The sequence below is a fragment of the Oncorhynchus mykiss genome, chromosome 26 (genome assembly GCF_057628025.1).
Source record: "Oncorhynchus mykiss isolate SJ-2025 chromosome 26, ASM5762802v1, whole genome shotgun sequence".
NCBI lineage: Eukaryota > Metazoa > Chordata > Actinopteri > Salmoniformes > Salmonidae > Oncorhynchus > Oncorhynchus mykiss.
This window is the reverse complement of record NC_143047.1, coordinates 35,330,605-35,353,841: the sequence shown is the minus strand read 5'-3', so window position 1 is coordinate 35,353,841 and position 23,237 is coordinate 35,330,605. Positions and strand designations below refer to the sequence as shown.

The following is a 23,237-nucleotide window of genomic DNA, read 5'->3' as shown; positions in this document are numbered from 1 at the left end:
GATGACGAGCTTGGAGGGTACTATGGTGTTGAATGCCGAGCTGTAGTCAATGAACAGCATTCTCATAGGTTTGAAGCGTGCGCTCCAAGCCGCACTCCGCGTTAATAACTATAAACAATAACTGAATGGCCCACTCTCCTGATCGCAACAGATAGTTCAGATGAAAGGTAACAGAGTCGGTGGACTTAACGTGGATTCATGGACGCACAGAACTTCTGGATTAGACTGAGTTAAGGAAGAGAAAGCAGCGAGATGGGCGATGGCGATTTCCTCCTTTTATGGAGTTGAGATCTGTGGGATATTTCCACCTGACCTAATTAAAGCACTTCTGGCCCAGCTGAGCAAGTGGCCTTGAATTAAAAGATTCTTCCACCAACTCTATGGGCCTTTTCTACACTGTAATTGAAATTGATTTCTATTTGGATTTCATGTAATGGACATACACAAAATCATCCAAATTGGTGTAGTGAAATTAAAAAATAAGATTTCAAAAAAATGATGAAAAGTGGTGCGTGCATATGTATTCACCTCCTTTTCTCTGAAGCCCCCTGGTGCAACCAATTACCTTCATAAGTGGCATAATTAATTAAATAGATTGCACACAGGTGGACTTTAAGTGTCACATGATCTCAGTGTGTATATACCTGTTCTGAAAGGCCCCTGAGTCTGCAACACCACTAAGCAATGGGCACCACCAAGCAAGTGGCACCATGAAGACCAAGGAGCTCTCCAAACAGGTCAGGGACAAAGTTCAGGGTTGGGTTATAAAAAAATATCCGAGACTTTGAACATCCCACGAAGCACCATTAATTCCATTATTAAAAAATGTAAATAATATGGCACCATAACAAACCTGCCAAGAGAGGGACACCCACCAAACCTCACGGACCAGGCAAGGAGGGCATTAATCAGAGAGGCAACAAAAAGACCAAAGATAACCCTGAAGGAGCTGCAAAGCTCCACAGAGCTGGACTTTACAGAAGAGTGGCCAGAAAAAAATAAACAAACACTTTTGGTGTTCCCCAAAAGGCGTGTGGGAGACTCCCCAAACATATGGAAGGTGGTACTCTGGTCAGATGAGACTAAAATTGAGCTTTTTGGCCATCAAGGAAAAAGCTATGTCTGACGCAAACCCAACACCTCTCCTCACCCCGAGAACACCCTCCTCACCCCGAGAATACCATCCCCACAGTGAAACATGGTGGTGGCAGCATCATGCTGTGGGGATGTCTTTCATCGGCAGGGACTGGGAAATTGGTCAGAATTGAAGGAATGATGGATGGCGCTAAATACAGGGAAATCCTTGAAGGAAACCCATTTCAGAGGTTCACCTTCCAGCAGGACAATTACCCTAAGCATACTACTAAAGCAACACTCGAGTGGTTTAAATGGAAGCATTTAAATGTCTTGGAAAGGCCTAGTCAAAGCCCAGACCTCAATCCAATTGAGAATCTGTGGTATGACTTAAAGATTGCGGAACCCATCCAACTTGAAGGAGCTGGAGCAGTTTTGCCTTGAAGAATGGGTGAAAATCCCAGTGGCTAGATGTGCCAAGCTTATAGAGACATACCACAAGATACTTGCTGCTGTAATTACTGCAAAAGGTGGCTCTACAAAGTATTGACTTTGGAGTGGTGCATAGTTATGCGCGCTCAAGTTTTCATTTTTTTGTGTCTTATTTCTTGTTTCACAATATAAAATATTTAGCATCTTCAAAATGGTAGGCATGTTGTGTAAATCAAATTATACAAACTCCTGAAAATCTATTTTAATTCCAGGTTGTAAAGCAACAAAATAGGAAAAATGCCAAAGGGGGGTGAAAACGTTCACAAGCCACTGTATGGTGTGGGCTGCAATATCCTGGCATGGTTTAGGTCCTCTACCCCCTTAAAGGGACAGGTAAATGGCAATATATGCATGCCTGTGTGTGCTTTTGTTGTTAGTCTCTGAACCCTTTGAGATTATAGTCTTATTCCACCTGGAATGTGAGGATCCTGCTTTAAAGCTACAATGCAGACATCACATCATTTCTGGGTAACAATTAAGTAAGTACCTTGCTGTGATTTGTTTTCAATTCAAATTGTCAATAATGGCATAGCAAAGAACAATTTCTGAAGCAAGAATTTTGCTTCAGTCAGTGTGTTTAAGGGAGGGGAAAAGTACCTGTAATTGGGGAAAGAGGTTTGGAAGTCTCCTATTGGTATTTAAACAAATTTACCGCCTGGTTATGTCACCAGTCAGGTCAGAACTCCAGCTCTTACACTACAAGGGCATTACCCGCAATGTTACTATCATTCCAACCTCATTTTCTGTGTGTGTGTGTGTGTGTGCATGCATACATTAATACCAAGAAGTATGTGGACAGCTGCTTGTCAAACATCTCATTCTAAAATCATGGGCATTAATATGGAGTTGGTCTCCCCTTTTCTGCTCTAACACCACTCTTCTAGGAAGGCTGTTCACTAGATATTGGAACATTGCTGCGGGGACATGCTTCCATTCAGACACGAGCATTAGTGAGGTCAGGCGCTGATGTTGGGCGATTAGGCCTGGCTCGCAGTCATGCTGAAACAGGAAAGGGCCTTCCCAAACTTTTGCCACAAAGCTGGAAGCACAGAATCTTCTAGAATGTCATTGTATGCTGTAGTGTTAAGATTTCCCGTCACTGGAACTAAGGGGCCTAGCCCGAACCATGAAAAACAGCCCCAGATCAATATTTATCCTCCACCAAACATTAGTTTGCACTATGTATTCGGGCTTGTAACATTCTCCTGGCATCCGCCAAACCCGGATTTGTCCATCAGACTGCCAGATGGTGAAGTGTGATTCACTGGCAGCTTCAATGAATAGTACCCGCAAACACCAGTCTCAACGTCAACGTTGAAGAAACAACTCTGGGATGCTGGCCTTCTAGGCAGAGTTGCAAAGAAAAAGCCATATCTCAGACTGGCCAATAAAAAGAAAAGATTAAGATGGGCAAACAAACACTGGACAGAGTGTTGGCTTTTTCTTTGCAACTCTGCTTAGAAGGCCAGCATCCTGGAGTCGCCTCTTTACTGTTGACGTTGAGACTGGTGTTTTGCAGGTACTATTTAATGAAGCTGCCAGTTGAGGACTTGAGGCGTCTGTTTCTCAAACTAGACACTAATGTACTTGTCCTCTTGCTCAGTTGTGCACCTGGGCCTCCTACTCCTCTTTCTATTCTGGTTAGAGCCCGTTTGTACGAGATGTTCAGTTTCTTGGAAATTTCTTGCATGGAATAGCCTTCATTTCTCAGAACACGAATAGACTGACGAGTTTCATAAGAAAGTGCTTTGTCTACACTGTATTTCTGATCAATTTGACATTATATCTCTATATCATATGTGTATATATCATATGTAGTGCAAATAAGGTGCGCACACCCCCTCTGTATGATATGTAGTTAATGGTTTGGCAGCGTGCTGTGTGGTGTCGGTCTCTCCACCCCTGCTGTTACTGCACCGCTACAAGACAGATGGATACAACTACTAATGCCCCCAAGGAGGTCCATTTGTCTTAATGTGTTTGTCTTCCCCACTCTCTCCCTTTTCTCTCTCTCCCTTTTCTCCCTTTCCTCCCTGTTCTCTCCCTGTTCTCTCCCTTTCCTCCCTGTTCTCTCCCTGTTCTCTCTGTTTTCTCTCCCTGTTCTGTCTTTCTCTCTGCTGCGTGGGCTCTGGCTTTGTTAAAGCATTGATAAACTGTAACCCCTTCTCTCTCCCCAGCATCGACAAGGTGTCCAAGGTGGCGTCGCCGGTGCTGGTGATCCACGGCACGGAGGATGAGGTGATCGACTTCTCGCACGGCCTGGCAATGTACGAGCGCTGCCCGCGTGCCGTGGAGCCCCTGTGGGTGGAGGGCGCCGGGCACAACGACATCGAGCTCTACGCCCAGTACTTGGAGCGGCTCAAGCAGTTCATCTCCATCGAGCTGCCCACATCCTGATCTCCCTTGGCCTCCTCCAGTAAAACCTAGAGGGGGGCTGCGTATCAAGTCTAAAATGGCTTCCTTTTTTCTTTCCTTGATCTGTGCAGAGAGAAGTGGATTGGTGGAAATTTGATACCTGAAATCCACCATGTTGGTTTGTATTGTTTATCGGTGCAGATGTTGGAGAGGGGTGGAGGAAGTGTTGAGATGCTTCCCCCAGGGCTTAACCAGGTCAGGCTGAGCTGAGCCAGGCCAAGGCATCCCCGGCGCTCATATGTGGACAGGTCACAGGTCTCTTTGCCAAGGAGCTAGGGCCCGCTCAGTATTTGCACTTGCTCTTCAATCTGGATCTGGATTTGATTCTCCTTCTCGCTCTCCCTCTCTGCCGGTGGGGATGTGATAAATTCCCTCTGCGATCTTGTTCTCCCTATTTCATCTGTTTCGCTCTCTTTTATGCTCATGATTGATTGACTTTGTATTCTTTTCTACCTGATGAAGAACAATCTGTTTTGCACCTCAGATACAGGATTGATGTTCTTGCTTGTTTGTGTTTGTTAAATATTGTTTTGTTTTTTTTCCATTCAGGGTGAATTGAAACGAATGCACTTTTATTGTGCAGATATTTTCAGGTAATCATACTGTATGTTCTGATGTATGTTCTTTGTTATCTTATTGACATTCCATGTGTTTCACTACACAGAATCTCATTCCCATCTTGTTTTCAAGGCCAGTGTGTGACCGTGTGAGAGATGCGTGTGGTTGAAAAACGTCATTACCCAGCTCACCCCTGGGTGTCTCACCTCCTGTAACAATGCTCTTGTTAACTGGACGTCAGGTGTTTTTCCTCAACTGGGGTTTTCCAGTGAGGGACACCACCTGACCCTAATGATAACACTTGAGGGACACCATGTATCAAATAAAAACGTACCTACAATGTACTGTAATGAACCAAATCAGCCCCTAGCCAGTACTGTCTCTAGACACACCTGATAAGCCCCTAGCCAGTACTGTCTCTAGACACACCTGATAAGCCCCTAGCCAGTACTGTCTCTAGACACACCTGATCAGCCCCTAGCCAGTACTGTCTCTACACACACCTGATCAACCCCTAGCCAGTACTGTCTCTAGACACACCTGATCAGCCCCTAGCCAGTACTGTCTCTAGACACACCTGATAAGCCCCTAGCCAGTACTGTCTCTAGACACACCTGATAAGCCCCTAGCCAGTACTGTCTCTAGACACACCTGATCAGCCCCTAGCCAGTACTGTCTCTAGACACACCTGATCAGCCCCTAGCCAGTACTGTCTCTAGACACACCTGATCAGCCCCTAGCCAGTACTGTCTCTAGACACACCTGATAAGCCCCTAGCCAGTACTGTCTCTAGACACACCTGATCAGCCCCTAGCCAGTACTGTCTCTAGACACACCTGATAAGCCCCTAGCCAGTACTGTCTCTAGACACACCTGATCAGCCCCTAGCCAGTACTGTCTCTAGACACACCTGATCAGCCCCTAGCCAGTACTGTCTCTAGACACACCTGATCAGCCCCTAGCCAGTACTGTCTCTAGACACACCTGATCAGCCTCTAGCCAGTACTGTCTCTAGACACACCTGATCAGCCCCTAGCCAGTACTGTCTCTACACACACCTGATCAGCCCCTAGCCAGTACTGTCTCTACACACACCTGATCAGCCCCTAGCCAGTACTGTCTCTACACACACCTGATCAGCCCCTAGCCAGTACTGTCTCTAGACACACCTGATCAGCCCCTAGCCAGTACTGTCTCTACACACACCTGATCAGCCCCTAGCCAGTACTGTCTCTAGACACACCTGATCAGCCCCTAGCCAGTACTGTCTCTAGACACACCTGATCAGCCCCTAGCCAGTACTGTCTCTAGACACACCTGATCAGCCCCTAGCCAGTACTGTCTCTAGACACACCTGATCAGCCCCTAGCCAGTACTGTCTCTAGACACACCTGATCAGCCCCTAGCCAGTACTGTCTCTAGACACACCTGATCAGCCCCTAGCCAGTACTGTCTCTAGACACCCGTGTAGATCTGAAAGGAGCCGATTTGAAGCAGTATTCATGTCTTGCTGTTCGGAGGATGTTTTACCATATTGCTAAGACCTATCCATTCATTTCAGATCTGGAGGTATGTCTTGGGCGTAGGAGTTGATTTGGGATTCAGCACCAGTGTAGATGTTTTTGTTCCGAAGTTTTCCGCAAAGCCATTTTGTTTGTTCAGAATTAAGATTGTAAATGCTTTGGGTTGCTGTTTGTCAGTATGTAGCTGTTCCTTTCATTTCAAATCTTCAAATAAAGCCTTAAGTCTGTGGACATTTCACCCTAAAATTCCTGTCGACTTGAGTTGGGGAGTCTCATGGTCTGCAGGGGGACTGACTGCTGCTATGGGTTCGGTTGGAGGAATCTTCTCAATCACTGTGAAAAGATGTTTTGGGGTAATACTGATCAAAAAGGTACTTCACCTAATGCAATCTCAATGAGTCTTCACATGTAGATGAGAGATTTTTGAGCCATCTCACCACCATTTGCAGATTCTGGCTGTATCCCTTTTTGTCTGGGGGTAAAGGGGGGATTCCCCCCAACAGACCCCTTCCCTGCTCCCCATCTCATTTCACTCCAAAGAACTCTGCAAGTGTCACCAAGACTACGTTTTGGAAGAAACACTGCATGCAAACAACTTTTCATAAAGGACATTTTGAGTGTAGAGAGAAGAAGACAGAGGAATGACTGGGTTGGAAGTCTTCTGCTAATGTTCTCAGCTGTAAAATAATAATAAACACAGAAACACTACACTGCTCAAGGAGTGTCCTTTTGGAAGGAGGGGGTATAAGTGAAGGATATGTGCGTAGCAACTTGTGATTAATGTTTTGACTGACAGTGTATTGCTGTGAGGTGATGGCTGTATTTTGCGGTCGTGGTTGGGTTTTTGTGTGACGAATAAAAGATTCTAGTGTTTTCTCGTCATAGCTTACTAAGGGGCCTATGTTTTGACACAACGAGCCCTTTAACTTAACATCTAGTTTTTACTGCTCGTCTTTTTAAAGAACGAAAAACTGCTTTAGTCCCATTTATTGTTTTGATACTGACATTTTTACTATGTTATTTTCCAGTAAATGTTGATAGATTTACACTCTAATGCTGGTTTGTCAGAACCATATGTAATGTATCTATATATCCTCTATACATAATATAAAACATTGATTTAAGGGCTATTCTAGCCTACTTGAGTTTAACACTGGAGTCACAGTATGCAAATCTAATGCATAAAAAAACTAGTGGGTACAGAGGTTTCTTAGTGTTAAACTGACAAAGAAAAAGCCTTAAATGTGCTGTGCTACAGATTGTCATTCATGTTGGCTGTGTTGCTTTCAGGCAACACAGTGGATGTTTTAATGCTTAATGGAATAAAGAATGCATGGAATTACATATACTTGTCTGTTCTATTGTTTTTAAACGTATTATCTCAGTCTTCTACTGTGCTGATGTTCCTGTCAATGTTCTAGCATCCATGAAGGAGCATTTATTTGTACCTTTATTTTACACTTGAGTAAATGAGGGGTATTTTGAAAGAAGTTGCTTCTACACAGGTGTGGTTCCTGAGTTAATTAAGCAATTAACATCCCATCATGCTTAGGGTCATGTATAATAATGCCCAGTTGATTATTATTTTGTCTACCATGGCTAGAAGAGATCTGTGCCTTTGAAAGAGGGGTCTTAAAGGCTGTGTGTGTCTGTCACCAGATCTCAACTCAATTAGACACTTATGGGGCAACTTTATATTAGGAAGGTGTTTTTAGAGGCGACTAGCTCAGTTTACTAAACTCTTGTTGAATAATCGCCTCCATAGTAGCCTGGGATAGTAAGCTTTATAGCCAGTTACTAGCTTTATTATAGTTCCAGTATATCAGGTGGCGGGTAGCCTAGCGGTTAAGTGTTGGGCCAGTAACTGAAAGGTCGCTGGTTCGAATCCCAGAGCTGACTAGGTGAAAAATCGGTCTGTGTCCATGAGCAAGGCACTTAACGCTAATTGCTCCTGTAAGTCAACTGGTTAAGAGCATCTGCTAAAATGACATAAAGTACAGGGTACTGTAGGTTCTAGGCAATACTCTTTCAGTGTTAAGAAATCTCTCTAGTCCAGGGATGGCGAGGGGAAACTTGAAGCCTCTTGTGAGAGTATAGTAGCCGCGTGAGTCGTGCGAGAGTATAGTAGCAGCGTGAGCCGTGTGAGAGTATAGTAGCAGCATGAGCCGTGTGAGAGTATAGTAGCAGTGTGAGTCGTGTGAGAGTATAGTAGCAGTGTGAGTCGTGTGAGAGTATAGTAGCAGCGTGAGTCGTGTGAGAGTATAGTAGCAGTGTGAGTCATGCGAGAGTATAGTAGCGGCGTGAGTCGTGCGAGAGTATAGTAGCAGCGTGGGTCGTGCGAGAGTATAGTAGCAGCGTGAGTCGTGCGAGAGTATAGTAGCGGCGTGAGTCGTGCGAGAGTATAGTAGCAGCGTGAGTCGTGTGAGAGTATAGTAGCAGCGTGAGTCGTGCGAGAGTATAGTAGCAGTGTGAGTCGTGTGAGAGTATAGTAGCAGTGTGAGTCGTGTGAGAGTATAGTAGCAGCGTGAGTCGTGTGAGAGTATAGTAGCAGCGTGGGCCGTGCGAGAGTATAGTAGCAGTGTGAGTCGTGCGAGAGTATAGTAACAGCGTGGGTCGTGCGAGAGTATAGTAGCGGCGTGAGTCGTGCGAGAGTATAGTAGCAGTGTGAGTCGTGTGAGAGTATAGTAACAGCGTGGGTCGTGTGAGAGTATAGTAGCGGCGTGAGTCGTGCGAGAGTATAGTAGCAGCGTGAGTCGTGTGAGAGTATAGTAGCAGCGTGAGTCGTGTGAGAGTATAGTAGCAGCGTGAGCCGTGCGAGAGTATAGTAGCAGCGTGGGTCGTGTGAGAGTATAGTAGCAGCGAGAGTATAGTAGCAGCGTGAGTCGTGCGAGAGTATAGTAGCGGCGTGAGTCGTGCGAGAGTATAGTAGCGGCGTGAGTCGTGCGAGAGTATAGTAGCAGTGTGAGTCGTGTGAGAGTATAGTAGCAGCGTGGGTCGTGCGAGAGTATAGTAGCAGCGTGGGTCGTGCGAGAGTATAGTAGCAGCGTGAGTCGTGTGAGAGTATAGTAGCAGCGTGAGTCGTGTGAGATTATAGTAGCAGCGTGAGTTGTGCGAGAGTATAGTAGCAGTGTGAGTCGTGTGAGAGTATAGTAGCAGCGTGGGTCGTGCGAGAGTATAGTAGCAGCGTGGGTCGTGCGAGAGTATAGTAGCAGCGTGAGTCGTGTGAGAGTATAGTAGCAGCGTGAGTCGTGTGAGATTATAGTAGCAGCGTGAGTTGTGCGAGAGTATAGTAGCAGCGTGAGTTGTGCGAGAGTGTACACTGGCCAGCTGCCAGGCTTAGGGGCTCCAGGCGAGGAAGGGGAGGTGAGCCAGCAACCTGTTTTACATGTCTGGGTGCCTGCCTGGAGGCCCGGGAGCTGGGCTCTGGGCCCGTGTACAAACAAAGATATGTGTTATTGAGGTGTTTACCTGATATGACTGTTGCCATCTGGGGTCTGAAGCCTTACATAGTAGCTACTATAAAGTGCATACGAAGGATTGGTCCTTGGAGCCAAATAGCAGTGTTTTCCTCTAATTGAAGAGGGAGCTGGATTGGTATGACTATGTTGCGGCTACATACTGTACAGAGCAGCTTGTTCAAAACGGTCTCATTTGTGTGATGTGGTGGCAACAAGCACAATTGAAAAAAGGACAAGTGAGTTTTCATATCAAAGTTCCATGATGTGAGAATTAACTGCAGAACTTCAGGAATGTATTACATTTGCATTGGGGATCATGATCAAGCACGTTGACACTGAGAAAACACTAGCCATCTAGTGGACCCAAGCACTGCAACAACTACGTTTGAACAAGGACATGTGTAGTTTAGTTTATTTATCTTAATACACATATGGGTAATTCCACGGTTACACAGGGATGTTGAGACTGTATAACAAACAAATGTATAACAAACAAAAAACAATGATTTAACAGAATGACTGCACCAACAGCACAAACCGTCATTCTGTTACCAAACTTTGCATCTGCACTGTTAAATGTGTTTTTGTAAAATGTTCAGTGTAAGTTGAATGTCTAAGTTTGCAATCATTGGGTTTTGTTTGGCATACATTTTAAAGTGAAAATCTGAGTCTCAATGTCACTCTGTTTTTGTGGAATGACCCATATCTAAAAACAGGCTCTGTAGCTGCAGTGATCTATTGAAAAGTCCTTACTACTCTCTCCTCCTCTCCCTCTCCCTCCTCTCACTCCCTCGCTTGCTATACCACCCCCAAACTAAAGTCCTTACTACTCTCTCCTCCTCTCCCTCTCCCTCGCTCGCTATACCACCCCCAAACTAAAGTCCTTACTACTCTCTCCTCCTCTCACTCCCTCGCTCGCTCGCTATACCACCCCCAAACTAAAGTCCTTACTACTCTCTCCTCCTCTCCCTCCTCCTCTCCCTCCCTCCCTCGCTCGCTATACCACCCCCAAACTAAAGTCCTTACTACTCTCTCCTCCTCTCCCTCCTCCTCTCCCTCCCTCCCTCGCTCGCTATACCACCCCCAAACTAAAGTCCTTACTACTCTCTCCTCCTCTCCCTTGCTCCCTCCCTCCCTCCCTCCCTCCCTCCCTCCCTCCCTCCCTCCCTCCCTCGCTCGCTCGCTATACCACCCGCAAACTAAAGTAGCAGCACAAACATCAAGTTAAATGGAATCATCCCATGCAGATTTTACTGCACAAGTCCTTCAGTAATCAACGTGTAGGCTAATTAAATATTTTGTCTAATTCCAGCATTCCTCAGAAAACGCCAGAAATCTACACAGATTATTACTGAAATTACTGATTAACCAGCTAATCCATTTCTGGCTCTTGATAGATTTAAGTGATCCTTTAACCACAGGTTTAGGATCAGTTGATCATCCCCACATTTCAACTTTAAGTTAATTTCTCTTAGAGGTCATGGGCTGGTCACATCCGTACTGTACATGACTTGTGGGACGTGGAAACGGTCTGGATGTGTGGTAGGGTGATTAAGGTTCCTGTGAACCTTTTTCCCTGGCACAAGACAATGACCCTGGCTGGCTGTTTCCTCAGACCATCTTCCTCACTGGGAATTCTGTAATTCCCACACTCAGCTGGAATGAACACAGATTACACACACTTCCCCATAGACACAAAGACATACACACTCACCTCCTGAAAGATTTACAGACACACACTTTCCACATACGCACTCACACACACTCCCAAATACCCACACACGTCTTGAAACAGACCAAATCCCATGGGCATCCTCAACTAATAATGTAATGTCAAGCCTGAGCAGTGAGTTGCCCACTACCCTCAAGTCAAGTTCTATCTTCAGGGGAAATGTAATAGGCTTTCAGCCTGAGCAGGTTACTAACCTTCATAGAAGAGTGAGTCTAATGATTAAACTGTAATGCTTGGCTTTCCTTTTGTTCTAGTAACATATTTTTAGACATCCTATTGATTTATGTTTTCTTTGAGTTTCTGGCGATTTATCCTGAAACTTCTGAAGCAACATGAACCTAAGGGAGTTCACCAGCCAGGTTCCTGATGAGATCTTGAGGAGAAGATGGGTTTGGATTGTCTACACCCTCCATCCCCACCAGGCATAGGCATGCTCCATCCTGGAGCCCACAAGGCCCCTCCATCCTGGAGCCCACAAGGCCCCTCCATCCCCACCGGGCATAGGCATGCTCTATCCTGGAGCCCACAAGGCCCCTCCATCCTGGAGCCCACAAGGCCCCTCCATCCTGGAGCCCACAAGGCCCCTCCATCCTGGAGCCCACAAGGCCCCTCCATCCCCACCGGGCATAGGCATGCTCTATCCTGGAGCCCACAAGGCCCCTCCATCCCCACAGGGCATAGGCATGCTCTATCCTGGAGCCCACAAGGCCCCTCCATCCCCACCGGGCATAGGCATGCTCTATCCTGGAGCCCACAAGGCCCCTCCATCCCCACAGGGCATAGGCATACTCTATCCTGGAGCCCACAAGGCCCCTCCATCCCCACCGGGCATAGGCATGCTCTATCCTGGAGGGAAACAGAATAGAGCATGGCCACGCAACACTGTAGGTGGGAGCTTGAGGCGAGAGAGAATCCTGGAGAGGTACTTACTTAGGAACTAACAGGATTAGGTACAATGTGGAACTTCCACAAGACAGAACTACTGTGGACGATTGGAGATGGTGTTCCATCACAGACCACAGCGCTTCATCTCCTTTTCCACTGTTATTCTCCAGGTTTTCTTTTAGTCTGGAGAAAAGTACCTGAAGAAGAGTTTTATTTTTATTACCTTTATTTAACTAGGCAAGAACAAATTCTTATTTTCAATGACAGCCTAGGAACTGCCTTGTTCAGGGGCAGAACGACAACCTTGTCAGCTCAGGGATTTGAACTTGGAACCTTTTGGTTACTAGTCCAACGCGCTAACCACTAGGCTACGCTGCCACCCCAGAATGGGATTAGGGTTGACAAATTTGACAAATCAGCACCTTTCCCAAAGTTGCCAGATGTTCCAGAAATACCAGTTGGAAGATCAGCAGGAAATCCAGAATCTTCCAACCAGGATTTCTGGAAAACCTAGAAATTTGTGAAAATTGCATACATTATGCAACCCTACATGGGATGGAGAGGAGTCATCGATGACCTATGCTCCCTGCAGGAGTGATGAGCCTGTAAAGTCATTTCAATGTTCTTCCACTTTGTTGTATGTGTAGTCATCAGATTTTTCCCAATGAACTTCCTTTAGCTTGTGGATATAAATCCAATAACATATTGTTGATGTGGACAGTCTTTCCTAATGTATTTAAGTATTACTCTACACACGAGCATGTGCTCTAGCGTACCTACCGAGAAACAAGTTGGAAAACTCAGTGAGTGGTTCTTCCACCTTGAAGTAGTTGTTCCATTGGTGTCAATGACACTAAGGTATATTCAAAGCATTCATGTCTCACTGCTAAGCCATTCTCTGCTCTCCTTCACTCCATCTTGCCATTCTCTCTATCTCACCCGCTCTCTCTCCTCTCTCCCTGTCTCACTCCTCCTTCTGTTTCCCTGTCTCACCCCTCCCTCTCTCTCCCTGTCTTACCCCTCCCTCTCTCTCCCTGTCTCACCCCTCCCTCTCTATCCCTGTCTCACCCCTCCCTCTCTCTCCCTGTCTCACCCCTCCCTCTCTCTCCCTGTCTCACCCCTCCCTCTCTCTCCCTGTCTCACCCCTCCCTCTCTCTCCCTGTCTCACCCCTCCCTCTCTCTCCCTGTCTCACCCCTCCCTCTCTCTCCCTGTCTCACCCCTCCCTCTCTCTCCCTGTCTCACCCCTCCCTCTCTATCCCTGTCTCACCCCTCCCTCTCTCTCCCTGTCTCACCCCTCCCTCTCTCTCCCTGTCTCACCCCTCCCTCTCTCTCCCTGTCTCACCCCTCCCTCTCTATCCCTGTCTCACCCCTCCCTCTCTCTCCCTGTCTCACCCCTCCCTCTCTCTCCCTGTCTCACCCCTCCCTCTCTATCCCTGTCTCACCCCTCCCTCTCTCTCCCTGTCTCACCCCTCCCTCTCTCTCCCTGTCTCACCCCTCCCTCTCTCTCCCTGTCTCACCCCTCCCTCTCTCTCCCTGTCTCACCCCTCCCTCTCTCTCCCTGTCTCACCCCTCCCTCTCTATCCCTGTCTCACCCCTCCCTCTCTCTCCCTGTCTCACCCCTCCCTCTCTATCCCTGTCTCACCCCTCCCTCTCTCTCCCTGTCTCACCCCTCCCTCTCTCTCCCTGTCTCACCCCTCCCTCTCTATCCCTGTCTCACCCCTCCCTCTCTCTCCCTGTCTCACCCCTCCCTCTCTCTCCCTGTCTCACCCCTCCCTCTCTATCCCTGTCTCACCCCTCCCTCTCTCTCCCTGTCTCACCCCTCCCTCTCTCTCCCTGTCTCACCCCTCCCTCTCTATCCCTGTCTCACCCCTCCCTCTCTCTCCCTGTCTCACCCCTCCTCTTTGTTGCAGCATTGATAACGTTCTCAGCCTTCATTATCCCAATTCCTTACAGTTCTGAAGATGGACCGCTACTGGCACCCACTCACCCCGTGTCTCAGCGGATGGAGGTCATTTTAGAAGAAATGGAAGCCCTCTCCTGGAACTGGCCTCACACTGAGGGAGTTCCTGACAACTGTGGAACTGGCCTCACACTGAGGGAGTTCCTGACAACTGTTGATCAGGCCTCACACTGAGGGAGTTCCTGACAACTGTTGATCAGGCCTCACACTGAAGGAGTTCCTGACAACTGTGGAACTGGCCTCACACTGAGAGAGTTCCTGACAACTGTGGAACTGGCCTCACACTGAGGGAGTTCCTGACAACTGTGGAACTGGCCTCACACTGAGGGAGTTCCTGACAACTGTGGAACAGGCCTCACACTGAGGGAGTTCCTGACAACTGTGGAACTGGCCTCACACTGAGGGAGTTCCTGACAACTGTGGAACTGGCCTCACACTGAGGGAGTTCCTGACAACTGTGGAACTGGCCTCACACTGAGGGAGTTCCTGACAACTGTGGAACTGGCCTCACACTGAGGGAGTTCCTGACAACTGTTGATCAGGCCTCACACTGAGGGAGTTCCTGACAACTGTTGATCAGGCCACACACTGAGGGAGTTCCTGACAACTGTTGATCAGGCCTCACACTGAGGGAGTTCCTGACAACTGTGGAACTGGCCTCACACTGAGGGAGTTCCTGACAACTGTTGATCAGGCCTCACACTGAGGGAGTTCCTGACAACTGTTGATCAGGCCTCACACTGAGGGAGTTCCTGACAACTGTTGATCAGGCCTCACACTGAAGGAGTTCCTGACAACTGTGGAACTGGCCTCACACTGAGGGAATTCCTGACAACTGTGGAACAGGCCTCACACTGAGGGAGTTCCTGACAACTGTGGAACTGGCCTCACACTGAGGGAATTCCTGACAACTGTTGATCAGGCCTCACACTGAGGGAATTCCTGACAACTGTTGATCAGGCCTCACACTGAGGGAGTTCCTGACAACTGTTGATCAGGCCTCACACTGAGGGAGTTCCTGACAACTGTTGATCAGGCCTCACACTGAGGGAGTTCCTGACAACTGTGGAACAGGCCTCACACTGAGGGAGTTCCTGACAACTGTGGAACTGGCCTCACACTGAGGGAGTTCCTGACAACTGTTGATCAGGCCTCACACTGAGGGAATTCCTGACAACTGTGGAACTGGCCTCACACTGAGGGAGTTCCTGACAACTGTTGATCAGGCCTCACACTGAGGGAGTTCCTGACAACTGTTGATCAGGCCTCACACTGAGGGAGTTCCTGACAACTATTGATCAGTCCTCACTCTAAGGGACTTCCTGACAACTGTTGATCAGGCCTCTCACACTGAGGTAGTTCCTGACAACTGTTGATCAAGCCTCACACTGAGGGAGTTCCTGACAACTGTTGATCAGGCCTCACAAAGGGAGTTCCTGACAACTTTGGAGCAGGAGATCCCTATCTGACATGTTTTCCAAAAATGGGGAATGCATTACTGACTCAGTTGTTCTCTATAGCAACACAACACACTGCCAGAGAAGGGTTGGTATGGGGGAAGGATATTGAGGAGGTGGATGGAAGGAGGGGTTTCAGGCAATGTTTCATAATCAACTGATTAAAAGTAATTATATAGTTCATAGTCTATTCATAACTCTGTTTATAGCCTTGATCATTTAAACGGGAAATAGCCTAATTATTCAGCAGTGTTTATCCTACTCATCTATCGAGACTTCGGGTGGAAGGAGGGGATTGGAAGGAGGGAAGGCGAAGGAGGAGGGAAGGTGAGGGGGGAGGGGATGGAAGGAGAGGGAGGAGGGAAAGAGGGGGGTAGAAGGAGGGAAGGCGAGGGAGGAGGGAATGTGAGGGAGGAGGGGATGGAAGGAGAGGGAGGAGGGAAAGAGGGGGGTAGAAGGAGGGAAGGTGAGGGGGGTAGAAGGAGGGAAGGCGAGGGAGGAAGGGATGAATGAATGGAAGGAGAGAGAGGAGGGAAAGAGGGGGGTAGAAGGAGGGAAGGCAAGGGAGGAAGGGATGGATGGACGGAAGGAGAGGGAGGAGGGGATGGAAGGAGAGGGAGGAGGGAAAGAGGGGGGTAGAAGGGTGAGGGGACACAGGGACCAGTGTTCCCTTCTAGTTCCTCTCTATCAGTAGCCTAAAGTAACTCTCTCTCTCGCTCTCTCTCTCTCACACACACAAGCACACAAACACATATGCACAGGAGGTGGTCAGAGTTGTGCAAATTGAGAGATGACACATTGTGTTTTTTCTGTTATGTATCTTTCCTTTGGATTGGCCATTTTCGACACAATCTTGCATGAAGAGTTATAATTGGACATACATTGCCAGGTGGTTTAAAATGATTTTGTTTGCAGCTTTATTTTTTTAGGCTATTTGTTTATTTCTGACTATTTTAACATTTAGACCACCCATGCTGTACGTTATGCAAGTAACGGCGGGAGAGCGGCATAGTCTAGTAACTAGAAACGCTGGTCTGATTGAACACCTGTATAGATAACGTTCTAACACCGTAAATGCCGGGTGCTCAGCCCGGCCATGTGAATTCAAATGTCCTCTCACAACGTTCTCCTATTAGCCGGTGCGACTGAAAGCCAACATTTCAGTGAGGATAATCCGTCTCCAGCAACAACAAGGAGGCTAGGCCAAATATGTGCGCCGTATTTAATGAGGACCTCTGACTGTGTGGAAATTACGTTACTATAGTATACTTTTTGATTGCGATAGTAGGCCTGTCACGCATTGTTGTCTATACTGTGATACAGTATATTCAAGCGGAGATGGGAGCTGTATAGCAATGAGGAGCTAGATTTTATGCAAACGCGACTTTTTTGGCATTTTACACTTAATTAACTTGGAGCATGCCTCGGTGCCACAGTGTCTCGGTATTAGGTAAACATGACGGGCCCGGCTGCCAAACGCCGGTGATAATTCCCCCAGCACTGTCCCTTGTTCCTGCTCTGAAGTTAGAGCGCTAACGTCTGACAGACGCAGCGCTCTTTAGCTCTGGCGGGTCTCACTTTATTCAGTTATCAATCGGTATTGATCAGGCATCGTTTCATAATCAACTGATTAAAAGTAATTCTATAGGTCATAGTCTATTCATAACGATGTTTATAGCCTTGATCATTTAATCGGGAAACAGGCTAATCATTGAACCGTGTTTAGCCGACTCATCTACGGAGACTTCACCTCAGCCGTCCTGTCTCGAAATATACACAGCCTGTATACAGTTTCATTGCTCAAATCCCATTTAACAGCGGCCCCTACGGATGAATACTGGGACATATTTGACAGTATTTCCCAGTAGCCCGATTCATCCTGATAGCAGCTGCTTACAGGGATGGGACTGTTCCAATGAGGTGGTCTTTATGTTGCCTAAGGCTATGGCAGTACTCAGCGGGGATTCCTGAAGGCGGACTGGTCGGCTATGCAGACCTGATCCACACTAAGCTTTTGGTTGACAGGTGGGTTTGACTTAAACCGTATGATAACGTTGGTATTGTCTGTAGCAGTGGTTCCCAAACGTTGTATAGTCCCGTACCCCTTCAAACGTCCAACCTCCAGCTGCGTATCCCCTCTAGCAGCAGGGTCAGCGCACTCTCAAATGTTTTTTTTTTTTTGCCATCATTGTAAGCCTGCCACACACACACACTATACCATACATTTATTAAACATAAGAATGAGTGTGAGTTTTTGTCACAAACCCGCTGCTCTTTATTTAACCATCTTACATATAAAACCTTATTTGTTCATTGAAAATTGTGAATAACTCACCACAGGTTAATGAAAAGGGTGTGCTTGAAAGGATGCACATAACTCTGCAATGTTGGGTTGTATTGGAGAGTCTCAGATTTAAATCATTTTCCACACACAGTCTGTGCCTGTATTTAGTTTTCAGGCTAGTGAGGGCCGAGAATCCACTCTCACATAGGTACGTGGTTGCAAAGGGCATCAGTGTCTTAACAGCACGTTTTGCCAAAACAGGATACTCTGAGCTCAGCCCAATCCAGAAATCTGGCAGTGGCTTCTGATTAAATTCAGTTTTCACAGAACCGTTTGTTGCAATTTCGATGAGGCTTTCTTGTTCAGATATAGGTAAGTGGACTGGAGGCAGGGCATGAAAGGGATAACAAATCCAGTTGTTTGTGTCATCTGTTTCAGGAAAGTGCCTGCGTAATTGCTCACCCAATTCACTCAGGTGCTTCGCCCGTAAACTTGAGTTCATTTGCACACAAAAATCATACAATGATGGAAAGACCTGTGTGTTGTCCTTGTTAATGCAGACAGAGAAGAGATCCAACTTCTTAATCAGCCTCAAGTGTGTCCCGCACATTGAATTTATTTGTGGAAAGTCCCTGTAATCCTAGATTCAGATCATTCAGGCGAGAAAAAACATCACCCAGTCTATGAGAAACTCTGCAAGCGGTCAGACAAGTTAAAATTATGGTCAGTAAAGAACTTTAAACTCGTCTCTCCATTTTTAAAAAACGTGTCAATGCTTTGCCCCTTGATAACCAGCATATGTTGTAAAAACGTTACATGGTCGCTGCTCATATCATTACATAGTGCAGAAAATACACGAGAGTTCAGGGGCCTTGCTTTGACAAAGTTAACCATTTTCACTGTAGTGTCCAAAACGTCTTTCAAGCTGTCAGGCATTCGCCTCTCGGTGGATGCTGCAGTGTACCCAAGTGGCGTCGGGAGCAACTGCTTGCATGCCATGACCTCTCCTCCACTACGTATCCCTGTCATGGATTTTGTGCCATCGGTGCAGATACCTACATGAGCAACAGCTACGTTTGGCTACATTCGGACGGTTAGTGGAATTCCCACGAGAGAGTTACGGTTAATTTGATTGAATGTAAATGATTTGACTAGGCTACCTGTATTTGACATTGTGTTGTCATTTCGCTGAACACTAGATGGTTTAATTTGAATTTTGGCAGTGAAAGAAGGCTAATCAGGCGAGACAAAAAACTCACCCAAACATATAGCCCCATTGGAAAATATAAATTGACTGATTTTAATTTAAAAAAAAAAGGTGAATCACATTTTTATTTGGTGTACCACCAACGGTATTGTCCAGTTTGGGAATACCTGGTCTATAGAACCCCCCCCAAAAATGTTATTGCTTGCTTCATATATGACACCCCTAAAGGTTTTATATGGAACCTTTTTGTAGGGTTCCTTGATCAGAACCCCAGGTTTTATTTTGCACTGAACCAAAATTGGTTCTATATAGAGTCCTTGTGTTCATAGATTAGACGTAACAGTAAATGTAAATCCTGAAAACTCAAATTAGAATGATATGTTACTTTTGGTATGGTTACATAAAACAGAAGGTATCTTAGGGAAAAGGAGGGTGGTTAGGGTTAGGTTTAGCTAAAAGGGTTAAAGTTAGGGGTAGGGTTAGCTAACATGCTAAGTATAACTATATAAACGCAAAACGTTAAGTGAAAGATCCCAGAAATGTTTCAGATGCTACAAAAAGCTTATTTCTCTCAAATTTTGTGCACAAAATGTGTTTGCATCCCTGTTAATGAGCATTTATCCTTTGCCAAGACAGTCCATCCACCTGACAGGTGTGGCATATCAAGAAGCTGGTTAAACAGCATCATTACACAGTTGCACCTTGTGCTGGGGACAATAAAAGGCCACTATAAAATGTGCAATTTTGTCACACAACCCAATGCCACAGATGTCTCAAGATTTGAGGGAGCATGAAATTGGTATGCTGACTGCGGGAATGTCCACCAGAGCTTTTGCCAGATAATTGAATGTTCATTTCTCTACCATAAGCCACCTCCAATGTTATTTTAGAGAATTTACCAGTACGTCCTACTGGCCTCACAACTGCAGACCCGTGTGGCTCAGTTGCTTGAGCAATGGCGCTTGCAATGCCAGGGTTGTGGGTTCGATTCCCATGTGGGACCAGTATGGGAAAAAAGAGAGTCTTGGCTAAATTACTAAAATGTAAAATGTGTGAGCGAGCGTTTTGCTGCTGTCAAAGTTGTGAACAGAGTGACCCGCGGTGGGGTTATGGTTTGGTTAGGCATAAACTATGGACAATGGCATTTTATCAATGGCAATTTGAAGAGACACTGTGACGAGATCCTGAGGCCCATTGTCGTGCCATTCATCTGCCAACATCACCTCATGTTTCAGCATGATAATTGCAAGGAAGCTGAAAATATCCCAGTTCTTCCATAGCCTGCATACTCACCAGACATGTCACCCATTGAGCATGTTTGGGATGCTCTGGATCGACAGCGTGTACCATTTCCCGCCAATATCCAGCAACTTCACACAGCCATTAAAGAGGAGTGGGACAACATTCCACAGGCCACAATCAACAGCCTTATCAACTTTTTGCGAAGGAGATGTGCCAGGCTGCATGAAGCAAATGGTCACACCAGATACTGACTGGTTTTCTGATCCACACCCCTACCTTTTTCTTTAAGTTGTCTGTGACTATCACATGAGTATCTGTATTCCCAGTCATGTGAAATCCATAGATTAGGACCCAATTCATTTATTTAAATGGATGATGTCCTTATATGAACTGTAACTCTATAAAATCTTTTAAATTGTTGCATGTTGCATTTATATTTTTGTTCAGTATAGTTGCAATGTAGCTAAAAAGTAGTGAGTAGTTGAAAAGTTGCTAATTAGCTAAAATGTTAAAGTTTTCCGTGATGAGATTTGAACTCACAACCTTTGGGTTGCTAGACTTTCGCAAACGTCTAGCAACCCCCAAAAAGGTGTGTGCTCGAATCTCATCACAGAAAACTTTTGTATGTTAGCTATTTAGCAACTACTTACTACTTTTTAGCTAAGTTGCAACTACTTAGCATGTTAGCTAACCCTTCACCTCACCTTAACCCTTTTAGCTAACCCTTCCCCTAACCTTAACCCTTTTAGCTAACCCTTCCCCTCACCTTAACCCTTTTAGCTAACCCTTCCCCTCACCTTACCTTAACCTAACTCCTAATCTTAACCTTAACCCTAATCTTAACCTTAACCCTTAGCCTAGCTAATGTTAGCATTTGCCACCTATAAAATGTTAGCCACAATAAATGGGAATTCGTAACATATCTACGTTTATGTAACATATTGTATGTTTTTTCAAAATCATAACATATCATACGAATTGTATTTTGCAACATATCATACAAAATGGGAGATGGACAACTACAAATTAGTACATACCATACGAAATCTTACACATTTTACTAAATGGAGCATCTCGGATTTACATGCAGAATAATACGAAATGCTCTGAGAGCTGGTTGCAAAAGGTGCCATATATGAACCCTTTTTGGTTCTATACAGAACCTTTTTTCTATGAGTGTAAACAATCTAGACTATTCGACAAGAGACTTTTGAGTTTCAAAGCTCCATTTCATGGTTTCAACCTCCTCAACCATAGCAGGACAGTTACGAAACTCCCATGTTTGACCTGTAAGCTAATGTACAGACAGGAACAAGAGATGTATGGAGAGAAATAAGAATGGAAAGGAACACATAGAGAAATAAGAATGGAGAGGAACGCATAGAGAAATAAGAATGGAGAGGAACGCATAGAGAAATAAGAATGGAGAGGAACGCATAGAGAAATAAGAATGGAGAGGAACGCATAGAGAAATAAGAATGGAGAGGAACGCATAGAGAAACAAGAATGGAGAAGAACGCATAGAGAAAGCGATGGCGAGGGACAGCGATAGGATGAAGACCAGAGAGAGAGAGAGAGACAGAGAGAGAGATGGGTGGGTGGGTAGTGAGAAAGAGGGGTGAGTGGGTAGTGAGAAAGAGGGGTGGGCGGGTAGTGAGAAAGAGGGGTGGGTGGGTAGTGAGAAAGAGGGGTGGGCGGGTAGTGAGAAAGAGGGGTGGGCGGGTAGTGAGAAAGAGGGGTGAGTGGGTAGTGAGAAAGAGGGGTGGGCGGGTAGTGAGAAAGAGGGGTGGGCGGGCAGTGAGAAAGAGGGGTGGGCGGGTAGTGAGAAAGAGGGGTGAGTGGGTAGTGAGAAAGAGGGGTGGGCGGGTAGTGAGAAAGAGGGGTGGGCGGGTAGTGAGAAAGAGGGGTGGGCGGGTAGTGGGAAAGAGGGGTGAGTGGGTAGTGAGAAAGAGGGGTGGGCGGGTAGTGAGAAAGAGGGGTGGGCGGGTAGTGAGAAAGAGGGGTGGGCGGGTAGTGAGAAAGAGGGGTGGGTGGGTAGTGAGAAAGAGGGGTGGGCGGGTAGTGGGAAAGAGGGGTGGGCGGGTAGTGGGAAAGAGGGGTAGGCGGGTAGTGAGAAAGAGGGGTGGGTGGGTAGTGAGAAAGATGGGTGGGCGGGTAGTGAGAAAGATGGGTGGGTGGGTAGTGAGAAAGAGGGGTGGGTGGGTAGTGAGAAAGATGGGTGGGCGGGTAGTGAGAAAGATGGGTGGGTGGGTAGTGAGAAAGAGGAGTGGGCGGGTAGTGAGAAAGAGGGGTGGGTGGGTAGTGAGAAAGAGGGGTGGGTGGGTAGTGAGAAAGATGAGTGGGCGGGTAGTGAGAAAGAGGGGTGGGTGGGTAGTGAGAAAGATGGGTGGGCGGCAGTGAGAAAGATGGGTGGGTGTGTGTAGAGGGGATTGGGAGGGGAGTAGAGGAAAGAAGAGAAGGGATAAAGGTGTAGGTCATGCGGATATAAGTGGCAAGGATATAGGTGGCAAGGATATAGGTAGCAAGGATATAGGTGGCAAGGATATAGGTGGCAAGGCAGACAGAAGAAATTCCAGTGCACCAAACACTCACACAGTATTTCTACTGGCAGCTCATGTTCCCGAGCACCAAGTCACATCACCAGTAGTGTAGGCTATAATATACTTCTGTGCGGAAATCCCACTTTCATGTTTCCATAGCCTAATAAATGCATATTTTAAATACATTTCAAGTTACTGGCCCTGCATCAAAATGCACTTACAACGTAGGCCTACACATTTGCCTCCAATTATCAAATTATTTTATACATTTTTCAGTCCTCCTAGAATAGCGCTAAAGTAGGCTTTATAGATTGTATCTACAATAGGCCTCCGACAATGGAATGATAGAAATGGCTTAGAAATGGACCGGACCAATGAGTGTGCGGTGGGCGTGTCCTCCTGCCTCTGC

At 46.5% G+C, this 23,237-nt stretch overlaps 1 protein-coding gene across 1 annotated transcript in view; it reads left to right on the top strand.

Annotated features, from left to right (window-relative positions):
• Nucleotides 1-7,406, top strand: part of LOC110506889 (alpha/beta hydrolase domain-containing protein 17C) — a 33,828-nt gene extending 26,422 nt beyond the window's left edge. The window contains exon 3 of the mRNA XM_090222859.1: nucleotides 3,744-7,406. Within this exon, the coding sequence (XP_090078985.1) occupies nucleotides 3,744-3,963 (220 nt within the window). The 3' untranslated portion in view covers nucleotides 3,964-7,406. The remainder of the gene's footprint in view (nucleotides 1-3,743) is intronic.
• Nucleotides 7,407-23,237: the final 15,831 nt, after the last annotated feature.